Raw genomic sequence first — 14,847 nt, forward strand, 5'->3', positions numbered from 1 at the left:
ATATGGTCTCGATAGTTTGGTCAAGAGAGCGGTTGAAAGTTTGAACCCCTTAATGTTAATTTTTCTTTTTGTGTATTTCGCCATATCTGGATAACTTTTTAAGCGAATCGAAAAAATTTTGCAAGTAAAATTAGTTTATCCAAAGATAATTTTTAATATAATTATTTACTATTATTATTTTTTATAAATTGTTATAAAGAATTTAATTTTATATGGCAAAGTATAAAATTTAAACTAAATAGGTCGAAAGGTTTCTGAGAAATCGAATTTTAAGGATACGACTTTTTTAAAATTCAACTTCTCAGCAACTATTCGACCGATTTAAAGCAAATTGTGCATTTTACCAAATAAAATTTAATTCTTTAAAAGTATTTAAAAATTTGTATATAAATAATAATAAATAATTATTAAAAAAAAAATTTGAATTGAGTTACCGTTGAATAAACGAATTTTATAATATTGTGCAAAGCATTTTCCAATCGCTTTCAAAAAGTTCTTGAGGCATACTCAAAAAGAAAAATTAACTCCAACAATCAAGAAATAATAAGAGTCCAAACTTTCGACGGCTCTCCTGATCAAGTTATTGGGACTATTATTTTCCGGATTGCGGCCACCCCTCATATTTTGCCGGTTAGGAATTTAAACTCGTCGAAAAAAATGTAGGCTTTTTCAGAAAAAGTACACTTGTATACATTTCTTTAAAAATCCGATCGTTAGATCAAAAGTTATTCAGGGCATTCAGTTATTTTTCTTTTTCTCGCACTGTACGTGAGAGCTAGACCGTTTAACGTGTTTAGTGAAATGGAGTTTTTAAAATCATGAATGTGAAAAATGACCGTTCAATGTTATAACTGGCAATGTAGCCATTATGGTCAATTAAGTGAATATACCAGGGAAAAGTGACTTATTACAGAGGCAAAGAGCGTCGATAGCACTCACTGGTTTTTTACCAGAAGATGCCAAAAATTGGCTCCACGAAATTAACTCATCCGTAATATATTTTTATCTAAATCATGAAATATTTTCAAGTATGTTATTTTTATCACTATTTTCTCCGTTATTAATAATTGAAATTGCTGTAGTAAATTCTATAAATTTGGCATCATTTAAAATTTCACCCAAAAAAAGGTTGTTCGTTTTAAGTCTGCAGAAATATTATTCCTTATTGTCCGTCAGTACGCGGCTTAGTTACTTGAATACCAAATTTATTTCTTCGACTTCTTAACGATTGGAGTACTTAATAAAATGATAAAAACTAAGGCATTAGTAAAATTTTTAATTTTTTTTTTTTTTTTTTGCTAGTTTAAGAATCAGATATTGTTACAAACGAATCAACGAAATAAAGTGATTTCATTTTTTTCTTCTAATTATATTGGAGAGAAATATATAATTATATTACTCTGATATTGCAGGGAAATTAAAATCTAAAATAATGCTCTAATCAAAGACTTATTTACTACTTCAGGCATGCACGGGTTGCATTTCACTTACATAATGGAAGAAACTGATGAATAATGGACATAGGGTTAAACCATAAGTCACTTCCTCAACATATGTTTGGTTTCCAAAATACAGTCAAACCCCGCTATAGTGAACTCCCGGATATAGTGAACGAAATGTTCGGTCCCGTGCCTTGCTATACACGTATAATGTTATTTTTTGTGGATATAGTGAACCAAAAATGTGAGGAAGTTGGATATAATGAACTTTTTTCTGCCTTCAACTGATTTTTTTTTTTTTGTAATAAGTTTGAAATTTCTACTTCAAAATAAATACATATACCAGTGTTTAAAACCTACTATAGAGGGGAATGTAGCGATAAGCATTTTTTCTTGTTTGCTTCTTTTATTTCACTTTCCAATCTCTAAACAAACCAAGCAGATGTTTCTAACCCAGGCAGATGATGCACCTATAAGGTGTCAGTGGGATCAATATGCATTTTCTGTCAGATTGAATGAGTAATTATTCATAATTGGTCAAAGGGATGGACACTTACATGTGTTGATAAGGCCCTCATTTCAACTCCTCTTTGCTCTCAGTTCAGTTAAAAAAAATTGCAAACAAGTGTCTCAAATTTAACTATGGCGACCAGTAAACGTAAAACGTTCTCCATTGATGATAAAATGGACATAATCAGAAAAATTGAAAATGGATGCAATCAAGTTGATATTTGCAGGGAATATAAACTATCCAAATCTGTAGTTTGTAACAAATGGAAGAATAGGCAATTAATTATTTCTGCTCATGAAAAAAATTTCGATGGCAGAAAAAAGTTGAGAAAAGCGGACCACAAGGATGTTGAAGAAGCATTACTGAAGTGGTTCACCATTCGAAGAAGCCGCAATCTTCCAGTATCTGGACAAATGTCCATGAATTTGCTAAGCGATTTTATGAGGCAACTTTTATGTGCTCGAATGGCAGATTAGACAGGTTTAAATAGCGGAATAACAGAAATTCAGGAAAAATTATCTGAGAGTCAGGAAATGTTTTCATATCTGATTTTGAGGATTGCTCATCACCTAAAAAATACTAATTTTTTTTTTTGTACGCAAGACGAAGAGTAATGAAAAATAACATATCTTTTACTACTACATAATATTTTTAAGTCATTTACTTGAATGATGTGTAATAAAAGGGAGGAGTTTGGGAATGATTAGTTAAATTGCATGTGTAACGGATATAGTGAACCCCCGGTTATAGTGAACCAAAATGTCGGTCCCTTTAAGGTTCACTATAGCGGGGTTTGACTGTAGTTTATTGCCCTCCTACATAGTGAAATCATCAAGGCACTCTTTATAAAGAAAATAATATCGTTGCTGGAACAACAGTAACGTGTCTGTACTCTCAAATTTATGTTATTCATTTATTTTCGATATATAAATATCATGTTGAAACTATCAATAATTTTGGGGGCTGTTTAGAATCAATAATCAATCAATATAAACTACAATACAAAGAACTAAACAGCATAAAATATTGTATCAATTAAAGAAATTAACATGTTATTTGTTTAATTTTCGATGTCTAAAGAATCAATGCAAGCAAACAATGAACAAAGTATCTGATCTTTTTCTAACGATACAATCATAAGAAAAAGTGTTGAACTTTAACGATACGGAAGTCGTTAATGTGCACATTATAAAGGTAAAATGCGAAAAATACTTGATTACGCAATTTGACGAATTACTATAGTAAATTTGTAGATTGGATGTGCAAATTAACGGCTTTCGAGTTTAGCGGAAACATGTATACAAATGAAATCTTCACAGACAGTATTTGATAGCTTTTTATGTAGCTATTTTCAAAAATCAATATTTTTTTTTTAAAGCATTTTAGCACAGAAAAATGTAGTCTTATCAATACATGCCGATCACAAATAATTGTATTCAAAAGATCACTTGAAATTAATTTAGATTTTTAATCACAGAATCCGTATGAAACGCTACGTTGTCATTACTATAAGCAAAATAGCAAATAATTCGAACTACGCATAGTCATGATTTTTTATATTTAAAATGCTCTTAATAAATTATTAGAAAACATTCAGTAGCAATAAAAACCTCGTTGAATTTTCTTTTCCTTTTTTTTCCGATTAAAATCAATATCATTTTGTACTTTCTGTAATTTCGCTTTCATTAGAATCAAAATTATTTTATTTCATTAGTATTAAAACTAATTATTACTATTTAATTATTTTTAATAATTTCATTAGTATTAAAATAATTTTCCAAAATATTTTTTTTACATAATTTCTATAATTATTTTATGCAGATATTGATCTTAAACACGTTAAAGTAATATATTAAAAAAAATATGTTATCGTAGGGTATTTTTTATGACAAAACTAGGGGACATTGCAGGGAAAATTGAAGATCGTGACAGCACATATTTCACCCCCCATAAGGTCAAGCAAACAACTGTTTGTTGACAAAAATATTTATAATTTTCGAATTTAAAATAGAACATATATTAATTTTCAGCAACAACAAAAAAAAAATGCTTTTTTTTTGGTCAAAAATCTGATAAGGCGTTAAGAAACCCTTATGTGCAGATTTTTTGATAGGGAATAAGAATTCTTAAAGAAAATAAAAGATTGATAAATAAGATAAATTGCAATAATTTTTTTACCGTGACTCGCTCTGTGCCCCCAGTAATAAAGAAAATCAATAGCAGTCAGTGCAATAAACCATGTCCACCATGAATTCCAAGGCAATGCAATAATTTTGTAGTTATTATACACATAAATATAAGTGACCACCGTCCAGCTACGAAAAAAAATTCTGAAAAAAAAAATAATAAAATGTGACTAATATATACGAATGGGTGATAAGAAAAATTTTAACATTTCTTAATGGTAATACATATTAAAGATTATCATCCTTTTTCTATTTAGTTTTCATACATGCAGCAAGATTAATGTTAGTGAAAACGTAAAAGGAGCAAATTATAAGAATGGTATATCTTTTATTATATAGTTTTTAGAATACAATTTAATGTACTTACTTGCTGAGTTCTTCTAGAACTCCTTGAGTAATTGATGAAACAGCATCATTCACTCTCAAAGTTGGTTTCTTTTGATATCTCAAAATTACTTGCTCCAAAATAAAGAGAGTGAGGAAGAAGGGTATGACCTAAAAATGAGAAGAAAAATAATTAAGTGTACCTCCACCAAAAACGAATTAAATACTTTAATAAAGTAAATATTTATGAAAAATAACGGAATTAACATTATAGTGCGACTATCAGGAGAACTCCTCCAGACACCCGTCTCGCGCCGTGGCGGGTACTATGGTTACAAGGAAAAGACACTTCCAATAGGGGTGTAGGGTGAATAGTTTTGTCTTAATCTTGGCATAGGTCGTCGACGTCGTAAGTAAACCAGTCAACACCTTCTTTCCTCCATTTCACCCCCATTAGAAATGTGCTCTCGCTTGTTACCATACTTGCAAACAGTCCCAGATTTTTAGTCTGGAGGAGTTCTCCTCAAAGCCGCACTATACCTACTTTTTTAAAATTTACGGAAGTTTTACAACTTTTTATTATTAAAAAAAATACAAATATAAAAGTTTTTTTTAGAATACCATTCATATTATTTCTAAAAGGTTAATTTTTTATGTACAGTGCTCAAAATAAAAAATGAACGCCCTAAATAACTTTTAAACTGATGACTGTGTTTTACTGTTTTATGACTCAATGGTTAGAAGACCTAAGCTCAAATATACTAATTCTTTAGCACAGACAATATTTTGAGCTACGAAATCAGATACAGAAACGTTTTTTATTACTTTTCTTTCAAAATAAACAAATCTTTTTATAGACCAATTCGGATTTCTGACCCTCAAAATGTGGTCCTAATAGTTTGGTCAGGAAAGAGATTCAAAATTTGAACCATTTAATGTTTAATTCTACTTTTTGTGTGTTTCGCCATATCTCGTGTTTTTTAAGCGAATCGAAAACTATTGGCCACTTTTACAAAATTCGTTTATCCAAAGATTAATTCCTGCATAAACTAATTTTTAATAATTATTTATAATTTTTTATTATTTATTTTAAAAAAAAATTTGGAATGTAAAATAGACAAAGCAAACATCATTTAAAAAAGCAAAATTCGAAATTTGAACAAAATCGGCAGAAAAGATATTGCGAAATGAAATTGAACTTTTTTAAAATTTCGCAGCTCAAAAACCATTCGAATTTTATGCTTGTACGCGTAAGTTTTTATTATTATTATTCGTTTATGTTCTTCTAGAAATTGGGAAAATAAAAAATGGAGCATTGACTTAAGCAAAAATTGAATTTAACATAAAATTGCAAGAACTTTCGAACGATCTTATGAATTAACTATTTTAATTATTTGCTTGCCCCCCTCTACCCCCAAATTTGCGAGAGTCGAAAAATCGAATTCACCAGAAAAATTGTATGCTTCTTAAAAGAAAATAGATTTTTGAGTTGTATTTAGTATTAAATAAATAAAAAAATTAGCATAAAAAGTTCAAATTAAAAATTAGCATATTTTAAGTCAATCTCTCGAATCATAAAGATTGCAGCTTTAGTGTAAGTAAAAATTAGGAGTTCCGTTTTTTATTTTGTGTACTATAAGTTATATTGTTTTCATTTTTTAAAAAATCAATAAACCATTACAGTCTGCAAGTTATCTTTAATAAAAATGTCATTTGATAATGTTTGGATAAATAATTTGAAATGATTGGGATAAATAAATACGTACCTGATCCACATAATTTGGTACTTCTTCGACGGTTTCAAAAGAATGTTTGCTTGGATTGACGGCATAGAAAAGGTAACCTAAAGGTTCTATGATATTTAAAATAGACGCATTCCGAATTCCGTCCATTTTTTATTTACATTCTATGAAGGAAAGAAAAAGTTGATTAAAATATAGAAAATATTTAAATGAAAACAATTCACTTTATAATGAAAACAAATATGACAGCTTCTCAGCTTTAAAAAAGCTTCAGTATTTATCTCTCATATGATTTTTTTATCTATAAAATAAGATTAAAAAAAATATCCGAATAATGTAATCATCTATCTCCTAAAAACCTTTTTAAAAGCAGAAAAAGCCGCTATTTTCAAATACTTTCAACTTTAATGCAATAAAAAAATCATTGTAGTCGCTTTGTAATAAAAATTTGATAAAATTTCTTTATCTAAGTATGCGAAAAGGAATGTCTATCTGTATGTCTTTTATCTATATATATAAATATGAATATCTGTCTGTGTGTCTTTTATCTACATATATATATATATATATATATATATATATATATATATATATATATATATATATATATATATATATATATATATATATAATATGTGTAACATAAAAAGCTTAAATTAATCTTTTTATGTTATTCTTTTCTGTAAATTCTTTTCTTTATTTTATTATTCTAATAGAAACACTTTCTCGCACTTTTAAATTCACATCCTGTCCTTAAATCTATTTTTGGCTCAAGTATGCATTAATTAAAAGTAAGACATTTTTTCCTTTGCCCTATGTGGGAATCGCGCGACCTATTTGATAAACCAATTACTAAGATTTCCCTTATTCCCTAAAACGAAGCATATTACGGATTTACTTTACAAGATTTTCTTTAACTTATAATCGAGGAGCACAACTCTTCGTTCCACTTTTATAGCTGATCTCTGTCTAATAAATAAATTTTTTACCCTCCTTCCCTGTCTAAAATCCTTTAATCCTTCCATTGGGCAACGACGTTATATATATAAATGAATGTCTGTCTGCGTGTCGTTTATCTATACATATAAAACTGAATGAATGAATGCCTGTGTGTCTTTTATAGACTTCTAAACCATCCAACCAAAAATGATGAAATTCGGCAATCAGATAGTTTGAAGCACGAGGAAGGTCACTGTCGACATAACATTCTACTATAAACCGTTCGAGAGGGATGAACGAAAAACAAAAATAATTTTTCTGTTTGGTTAAGTGTTTTAAATTTAACTTTAGACAATTCAATTTATCAAATATTTTAAAGATATCGTCAGTGATATTTGCTTGCTTAGAGCTCTATTTGATCGAAAAAAGTTTATTGTACGTACATGAGTGCTTAATTATATTTTATTCCCTATGTCAGATAAATTCACTGATCAACATTAATATGGTAGCATTCGTGGATTACGTTACCAAATTAATATTTCCAAAATTGTTGGATACCACTTGTTTATTTTGTTTCTAGTAATTCTTTTAAAACATATTTCGATAAAAATAAACAATTTAAAATAAAAGGTAATTGAAATACAAAAAAATATGTATTTAAATTTGAAAGTATTCTCATAAAGAATAAAGACATGTGTCTACTAGAACGTAAATTTTTATGAGAGTGAAATTTAAATTTGAAACATAAGCCAGGGTAGCAACGCGTTAAAAACAATTACTTTTTCAGGGACTTAAATCCGAGATTAACATTCCATCATATCACTGTTTTTTTCTTTTTTTTTTTGAACAGCTTTTATCGGCTTAAGTTCATTATAAAAAAAATTATCAGATTTTTTTTTTAATTACAAAGAATAAGAATCATATTTTTATCGTATGATAACGTCGTTAGTTAAGATTAAAAAGTTTTAGATAAGAATGATAGTTTAAGTTTTAGAGAATAATGGCACTTTCTGCTTTGAAAAAAGATTTTTGAAGGATATTATGAGTTTTTGAGATCTATGTTCTAAAAACTCAATGCCTAACTAACAACTGCCTCAACTAATAACTCAATGCCTAACAAACAATATCACTATTAACTTATACTAAACATAGGTAATCAAAATAAGTTTTTTAAAGCAACAATAAAGTAAGATTTAAAAGATGGACTTTAGTATTGTATATTATTAGTATTTGGGACATTACAAAGTATTAACATTTGTCGGGAAAGCCTGGTTGGTAGGGCGTTGGACTGGTGTCCCATAGAACGGAAGATCGAATCCAGCCTATAGAAGAATTCCCGTGTATTAAATGGTGACTGTTGCACGTTAAATCTGTTGGGGTCACTAAGTCCTCAGAATTCCCATAACAAATCAATACCTCTGGGGCTACTGATCCAGGAGTCCCCTTGTCATCTGGATTGGGATAAAAAGTACAAGGCTGCGGTGTTGAATTTCGGCAGTCGTAAGTCAAAATTTGGGTTAGCTGTTCAACGAGGGTTATAAAATAAAACATTAACATACCACCCGCTTAGCACCTGGAATTGCTCAAGTAAAAGGGGAATTTTATTAAGCGATCAGCAAGAACAGTGTGAAATTCCCGTAAAGTTGTGCTATCACTATTTCATAATATACAGTATTACAGATATTTCATTTTGCTGTAAATTTCCCCGTTTATCTGGTTCTCTAATACAGAGTTTGAAATTTTTGTTCGCTTTCACATTGATACTTTATGAGAGTCAAGATTATCGTTATAACTCTCGACAATAACTACTGAGAGCATAAAAAAAACATTATAATTTTTGGCAAACTAATATCAAGGATCCTAATACCAAGGATCAAATACTACGAATTTCTTTTCTTTTTTTCAACTCTGCTATAAACTATCATACTGAGATTTCACTTGAAAAATTCCACAATAATTACTGATAGCACAAAAAAATTTATTATCATTTTTGGCAAACTAATATCAAGGATCCTAATACCAAGGATCAAGTACTACAAATTCCTTTTCTTTTTTTCAGCTCTGCTATAAACTATCATACTGAGATTTCACTTGAAAAATTCGACAATAATTACTGCTGGCATAAAAAAATTTATTATCATTCTTGGCAAACTAATATCAAGGATCCTAATACCAAGGATCAAGTACTACAAATTCCTTTTCTTTTTTTCAGCTTTGCTATAAACTATCATACTGAGATTCAACTTGGTATACAACTTGTACTTTTTTTTTACTATCTCTTGCTCTTTCCGATAGCTTTACATTATTAAAAACAATTATTTATAAGTTCAACTTGCCAAAAAAAAAAAAGAGTTTACTATGCATACAATATTATTCAACAAAAAAAAAATAGTCAAAATTCACCACAATCACCATTTTCTTGATGTTTTTACTTTTAATACATAACTTCAATTTCATGTTTTTAATGTCGTTGAGTTTACAAAGTTAATAGAAACATGTATTAAAATTAGTAAAAGTCAACAACAGCATAGATAAATAAGCGATTTTATTCAGAGATGTCATCTGCATACATCATGCAATTATTTCTCAGGCTAACCTTATACAAGAAACAAAAATAAATAATTCATTCATTATTATTATTATATTAATATATATTTCAATATTACTCCGATATTAATATATTTCAATGTCAGAATGCTCTAATTTTGGCTTATATGTCTGAAATCTTCTTTGCGTACATCTTTCCTTGGTAAAATTGTCCTCATTTTGATTTTTAATTTCTTTTAAACATTGTTTTTCACATTTTATTGCATTCTCCGTTCCTCTTTTTTTATTTATTTTGGCTGTGTGGAGGTAGCATATTGTCTGACAAAATTTTTCTAACAAAAATAATAATAATAAAAACTGCGTGATGCGTTTTTCTAAAAAATAAATTATAAGGCCTCCTTTATCCTTATACTTTATAAGGATTTAACATTAAATTATTAAAAAGGATTAAGCACCTTGACGAAAAATATTCGAAGGGCTAAAACCCCTTAAAAATGGTGCTTTTGTATTTCGAAAATTCTATTATATACGCAATCGGTGTTACTTTGTCAGACTATAATTATTTGCTAAAATTATTTTGAAACTGAAATATAGATGGCACCGCCAGCTATCTAATTAGATTGATCGCATTGAAAGTTACATTTAAGTAATATACTTTTACCATTAATCAATTACTTGCAAATTTTAAAAAAAATAAAAATAATTAAGCAAATTATATCCAGTCTGGTTTGTATAAAGTTAATAAAATATGATAAAACTTAATCTGCACTCAATCGATATAACGATACATTTGTTTATCTAATATCTATGTTTCGTCAAACAAAGAAAAAACAAATAATATCGAAGTTAGATAGCAATCCACAGGTAATTGGCATATCTAATTATTCTATCAAAAACTCAAGATTCATCAAATGTCAAACAACAAAGAGAAGAATATTTTTATAACTTACCCGAAAGATTATAGTTTAAACTATTAGCTTTTACGAACCCAGCATGACGCCGTAGGAGAAAAATAAACAGCTTTTCTGAAGGTCACATCAATTTACTTTTATCTTTTAGGAAATGGTATCAGATATGTAGTAAAAGAAAAAGGATGATTTTCCACTAAATTTTCTTTTTAATACGTTTTAAATACTAGGTTTCGTAAAATAGAGCTCGTTTTTTTTTATTACTATTATTCTCACTGTACTTGCACCATTTTTTTTTTTTTAAATTTAAAAAAGATTTGGAAAAATGCATAATATTTTAAAATTAGAATATTAGGCTTAAGTATCAAAAAATTTAGATCATTTACACAGGCTTATACTTCGTGAAACATAAATATTAATAATCTATTTATATTTTTTTCTCTGATTTATTGAAAAGTAAAGTATATTTTTGCTATAATTTAATAAACAAAAATCAATTTTATAGATGACATTTTTAAATAGAACTAGCAGGCTCCGCTAACCAATCCATATTTTAGTTTCGCATTCGTCGTCGTTCGTTTCTCCCTAAAATGGTGATACTTTTTACGTAAAACCAAAAAATTTTATTATTCAAATATAACTGTTAAACAAAAAAAAAATTTTTATTGTTCATAAAATATATTTATCAAGCAAAGAACATTTTGTTACTAAAAATTTTATAATATTATTCGTATTCTATTTTTTTTGTATTATTATTATTATAAACAGGAACAAAATAATGTATTTTACTTTATTTTCTAACCGTCGTCGAACAGCCGACACAATGTTTTGGGTTTACGACTACTAATGTTCAACTGCGTAGCCTTGTAATTTTGCATCAGGCATTGGGTCAAGCTAGCCTTCGTGAAGGACTTTTTGATGCAACTAATCCGCATTTGTGAACTTGAGTCACTTCATTCATACGAATGTGAATCATAGAGACACCTTTATTTTATTTTATTACCTAGTTAAACAACCGTCCCAATTTTGCGTTTACATTACAACTACCAATGCTCAACTTCGTAGCCTTGTAATTTTGAGCCCAATCCAAAAGGCAAGGAAACTGATGAATCAAGTAATGGGAGACATTTGCCTTCATGGAGGACTGTTTCTGCCTTTTTTTACAATAATATGCAATATTTTTACAATAATAATTTCCTTTTGCTTTTTTACAATAATATAATGTATTTTATTTTATAACCGTCGTTGAACAGCCAACCCAATTTTCTGGGTTTACGACTACTAATGTTCAACTCCGTAGTCTTGTAATTTTGAACCCCTTGTGGTCGGTGCAAGCCGGATGCGGAATTCGTATCGACCAGCCATCGCCGGGATCGAATCCCGGTTCACCACATTGGAAGGCGAGCCATCGCGGCTCTCAATATAATGTATTGTAAAAAAGCAGAAGGAAAGAAAGATTTATTATCAGTATTATAAAGAATGAGTAAACACATAAGATTAATTATTAAACGCTATCAAAATTATGGTGCTAAAAGAGCACTCGGAAATACAATTTAATTTTATCTTCAATAAGTATACTACAAAAGTATCAAGTACGTATACTATTTTTAATGTATCAAGTGATAACTGAAAGATGCAAAAGTGTCTGAGGATTCATTGAAAAAAAAATAATCTTGCGAATTTTTTTTTTAAATTATTATTTTTATTTATCGATACTTTAAACCGGATGTACAACATAACAGTGCGATGCACTATAAACTGTACAATTATGAAATCATTGCAATTCGATATTATCATCAGTGTGAAATTATTAAAAACACTCGATGTTGTAATTTTTCGCAATTCAACTGTGTTCATATTCGAAGCTCATAAAATTGACAAAGAAACGTATGGTTTATTTATTTGCTTAGCTATATGTTTGTTATTCAACTTTTGTAAATGATTTTTATCTGCTGCGAAAACAGCGTCTAGGATATACAAGTAACAGGATAATACAAGCTGAGAATTTTTAGAGTGAATTTAATAAAAAAAAGTAATTTTCAATACTTTATAGAACAAAAACGCGTTTAGTTTCATGCACATTTTTGTGTCAACTATTTTAAATTTAGTTCAAAACGTAAAATAACTTTGAAATAGTTTTAAATGTTTTTATTTATCGAGCAATTCATAAGTCACTATAAGAAACTTTTTTATTATCAAAATTACCTGATGTCCCCCCCCCACCCTTTTGCTTTTGAGATAAGGCTTATTGAACCAGTCGATTCAACTGCATTACATCACAGACAATGCATACTATCAGGGCTCGAAAAAACTCAGAAATTTTACCCGTCCCCGAGGACGGCTTGTCCAACAATGTACCCGTCCTCCTTTGAAACTAACCCGTCGCTTCTAAATAAATAAAAATATAATTTTCTTTTATTTATTACAAACATTTATATAAATTGCACAATGAATTAGTAGTTGCTAGGATTACAAATACTAGGATTATATTATACAGTAATAAAAGAAATACTAGGTTACTAATAGTAATGAAATAATTTATTTTTTTTATGAAATAATTTAAATGACAAAGGTCAAGTTTTCTGGAATGTCAATTTATTCGGGGGTACTGCGTTTGTTAAATGAATCAAATATGACGTTTGCCAGTTCCACAATCAAGTCAATGATTTACTGAGGTTTCTGCACAGAAATCTGAAAGGGGTTTTCCATTTAGATAAATTTTCATAATTGCGTTTAACGCTTCTTGTTTAAGACCAGTACGTAATGTGTTTTTTTGTAAGTTCATTGCTGAGAAGCCCCTTTCAACCGCGCAGTACTCCCAGACAGAGAAAATATCAATTCCATTTCAGGGTCATCTTAGAAGAGAGGCGCTAGACTCTTGTAAGATAACAAAAGTTGAAAATGTATCACGAACATTAACGAGAAAATGGCCGTCCGCGCGGACGTCGGATTCGAGAAATTCGTTGTCCGCTGGGAATTTTTGACCGTCGAGGACGGGCTGTTTTTCGAGCCCTGCATACTATTTTTATCTAAGTTCTTTTACACCTAAAATTTCGAAAATTCTTCATTATATATTTTAGACTCCAAAACACCTGATGCCATTCTTTGAAATAGTTTTACAATATCTAATATTGTTGCAAAAATATCCGGTGAAAAATGGTGGCCCCTATGTTTTCCCTTTAAAAGAATATTTGTTAATTTTGCCGTGAGGTATAGGTCAAAAGTGTCCAGTTGTGGCAGTTATAACAAAACCCATTTTTTTTAAAAATTAAAAAATTTTAACTACTTAAAAAACTTATGACAAGTAACGTAAGTCATTTCTCAAAACATGTCAAACATTGCAAGATACATATCTAAAATGGAGAAAAATTTTTAAAAAACATGTGTTGAGTAAAATAACTTTCAGATTGTGAAATAATCGTAATAATTCCGTACTTATTGAAGAAATAGTAATAAAATGGATTTATGACGCATCTTTAGCGAAAAAAGTGCATCAATTTGCAGACAATTTTTTAATGATTATTTATTTTATTTGTGGCCAATGGTGACCGTTAATTTTGCCCTACATCCGTAAAATCTCAAAATAAGTTTAAACGGCATGTAATTTTTATGTGCAATTTTTATTTATGCACAATTATCAAAAACCTCTTTTTATGTGCAGTTTTTATTTAATTAGTCTTTGTCTGATTGCGTTGAAGCAGAAAACGAATTAAGATAGTGTTGCAAATTTACTCTGATACCGGGCTAATGGATATCCATGGTATTTTTATCACTCTTTTAAATATTAATTTCTATTTTGATAGGTTTTTTTTATTAAACACTTCCACTCTAGAAAAAGTTGATACAGTAGAACCTCGATTAACCGAGGTTTCTGTTAACCGAGGCAATAACGAAATCTAAATTTTTTTTCTTCTCCTCTCCAAAATGAGCTTGGAAGAAATTATACACTTATTAGTTCGTTGTCCGTGTTACAGGCTTCCCCACAAAAGCACTCAACTCCCATGAAATATTACACCCTGAGAAGACAACATCCATGAATGCTTTGTTAACAGTGGTCATGTGACTTGTAAGTTTAATCGTGTCAATTTTAAAAATACAATATTTTCTTGAGATTTGTGTTATTTTTGAAAATGCGTCTTTCGATATTTAACTAAGTGTAGTTAAAAAAAATTCCATTTTACTTTTTAAAATTTACTATTAGAGTTGATTTCCTTTTTAAGTCTTTGTGAAACATAAGTTCATATATGTTTA

At 29.1% G+C, this 14,847-nt stretch overlaps 1 protein-coding gene across 5 annotated transcripts in view; it reads right to left on the reverse strand.

The window, feature by feature from the left end:
- Positions 1-14,847, reverse strand: part of LOC107450414 (alkylglycerol monooxygenase) — a 39,130-nt gene that overhangs the window by 19,848 nt on the left and 4,435 nt on the right. For 3 of the 5 annotated variants that reach the window (XM_071178620.2, XM_043047366.3, XM_043047364.3), the window contains exons 2-4: positions 6,227-6,366; positions 4,504-4,631; positions 4,129-4,280 (exon numbers count right to left, since the gene is read on the reverse strand). In XM_071178620.2, the coding sequence (XP_071034721.2) occupies positions 4,129-4,280; positions 4,504-4,631; positions 6,227-6,352 (406 nt within the window). In that variant the 5' untranslated portion in view covers positions 6,353-6,366. Of the gene's footprint in view, positions 1-4,128; positions 4,281-4,503; positions 4,632-6,226; positions 6,367-6,561; positions 6,609-10,638; positions 10,771-14,847 lie in introns of those variants that run through there. The other 2 variants (XM_043047365.3, XM_071178621.2) reach the window with 2 other exon arrangements.

Source organism: Parasteatoda tepidariorum, chromosome 6 (genome assembly GCF_982258835.1).
Source record: "Parasteatoda tepidariorum strain Cologne lab strain chromosome 6, Ptep-v5.0, whole genome shotgun sequence".
In the NCBI taxonomy this organism is placed as follows: domain Eukaryota; kingdom Metazoa; phylum Arthropoda; class Arachnida; order Araneae; family Theridiidae; genus Parasteatoda; species Parasteatoda tepidariorum.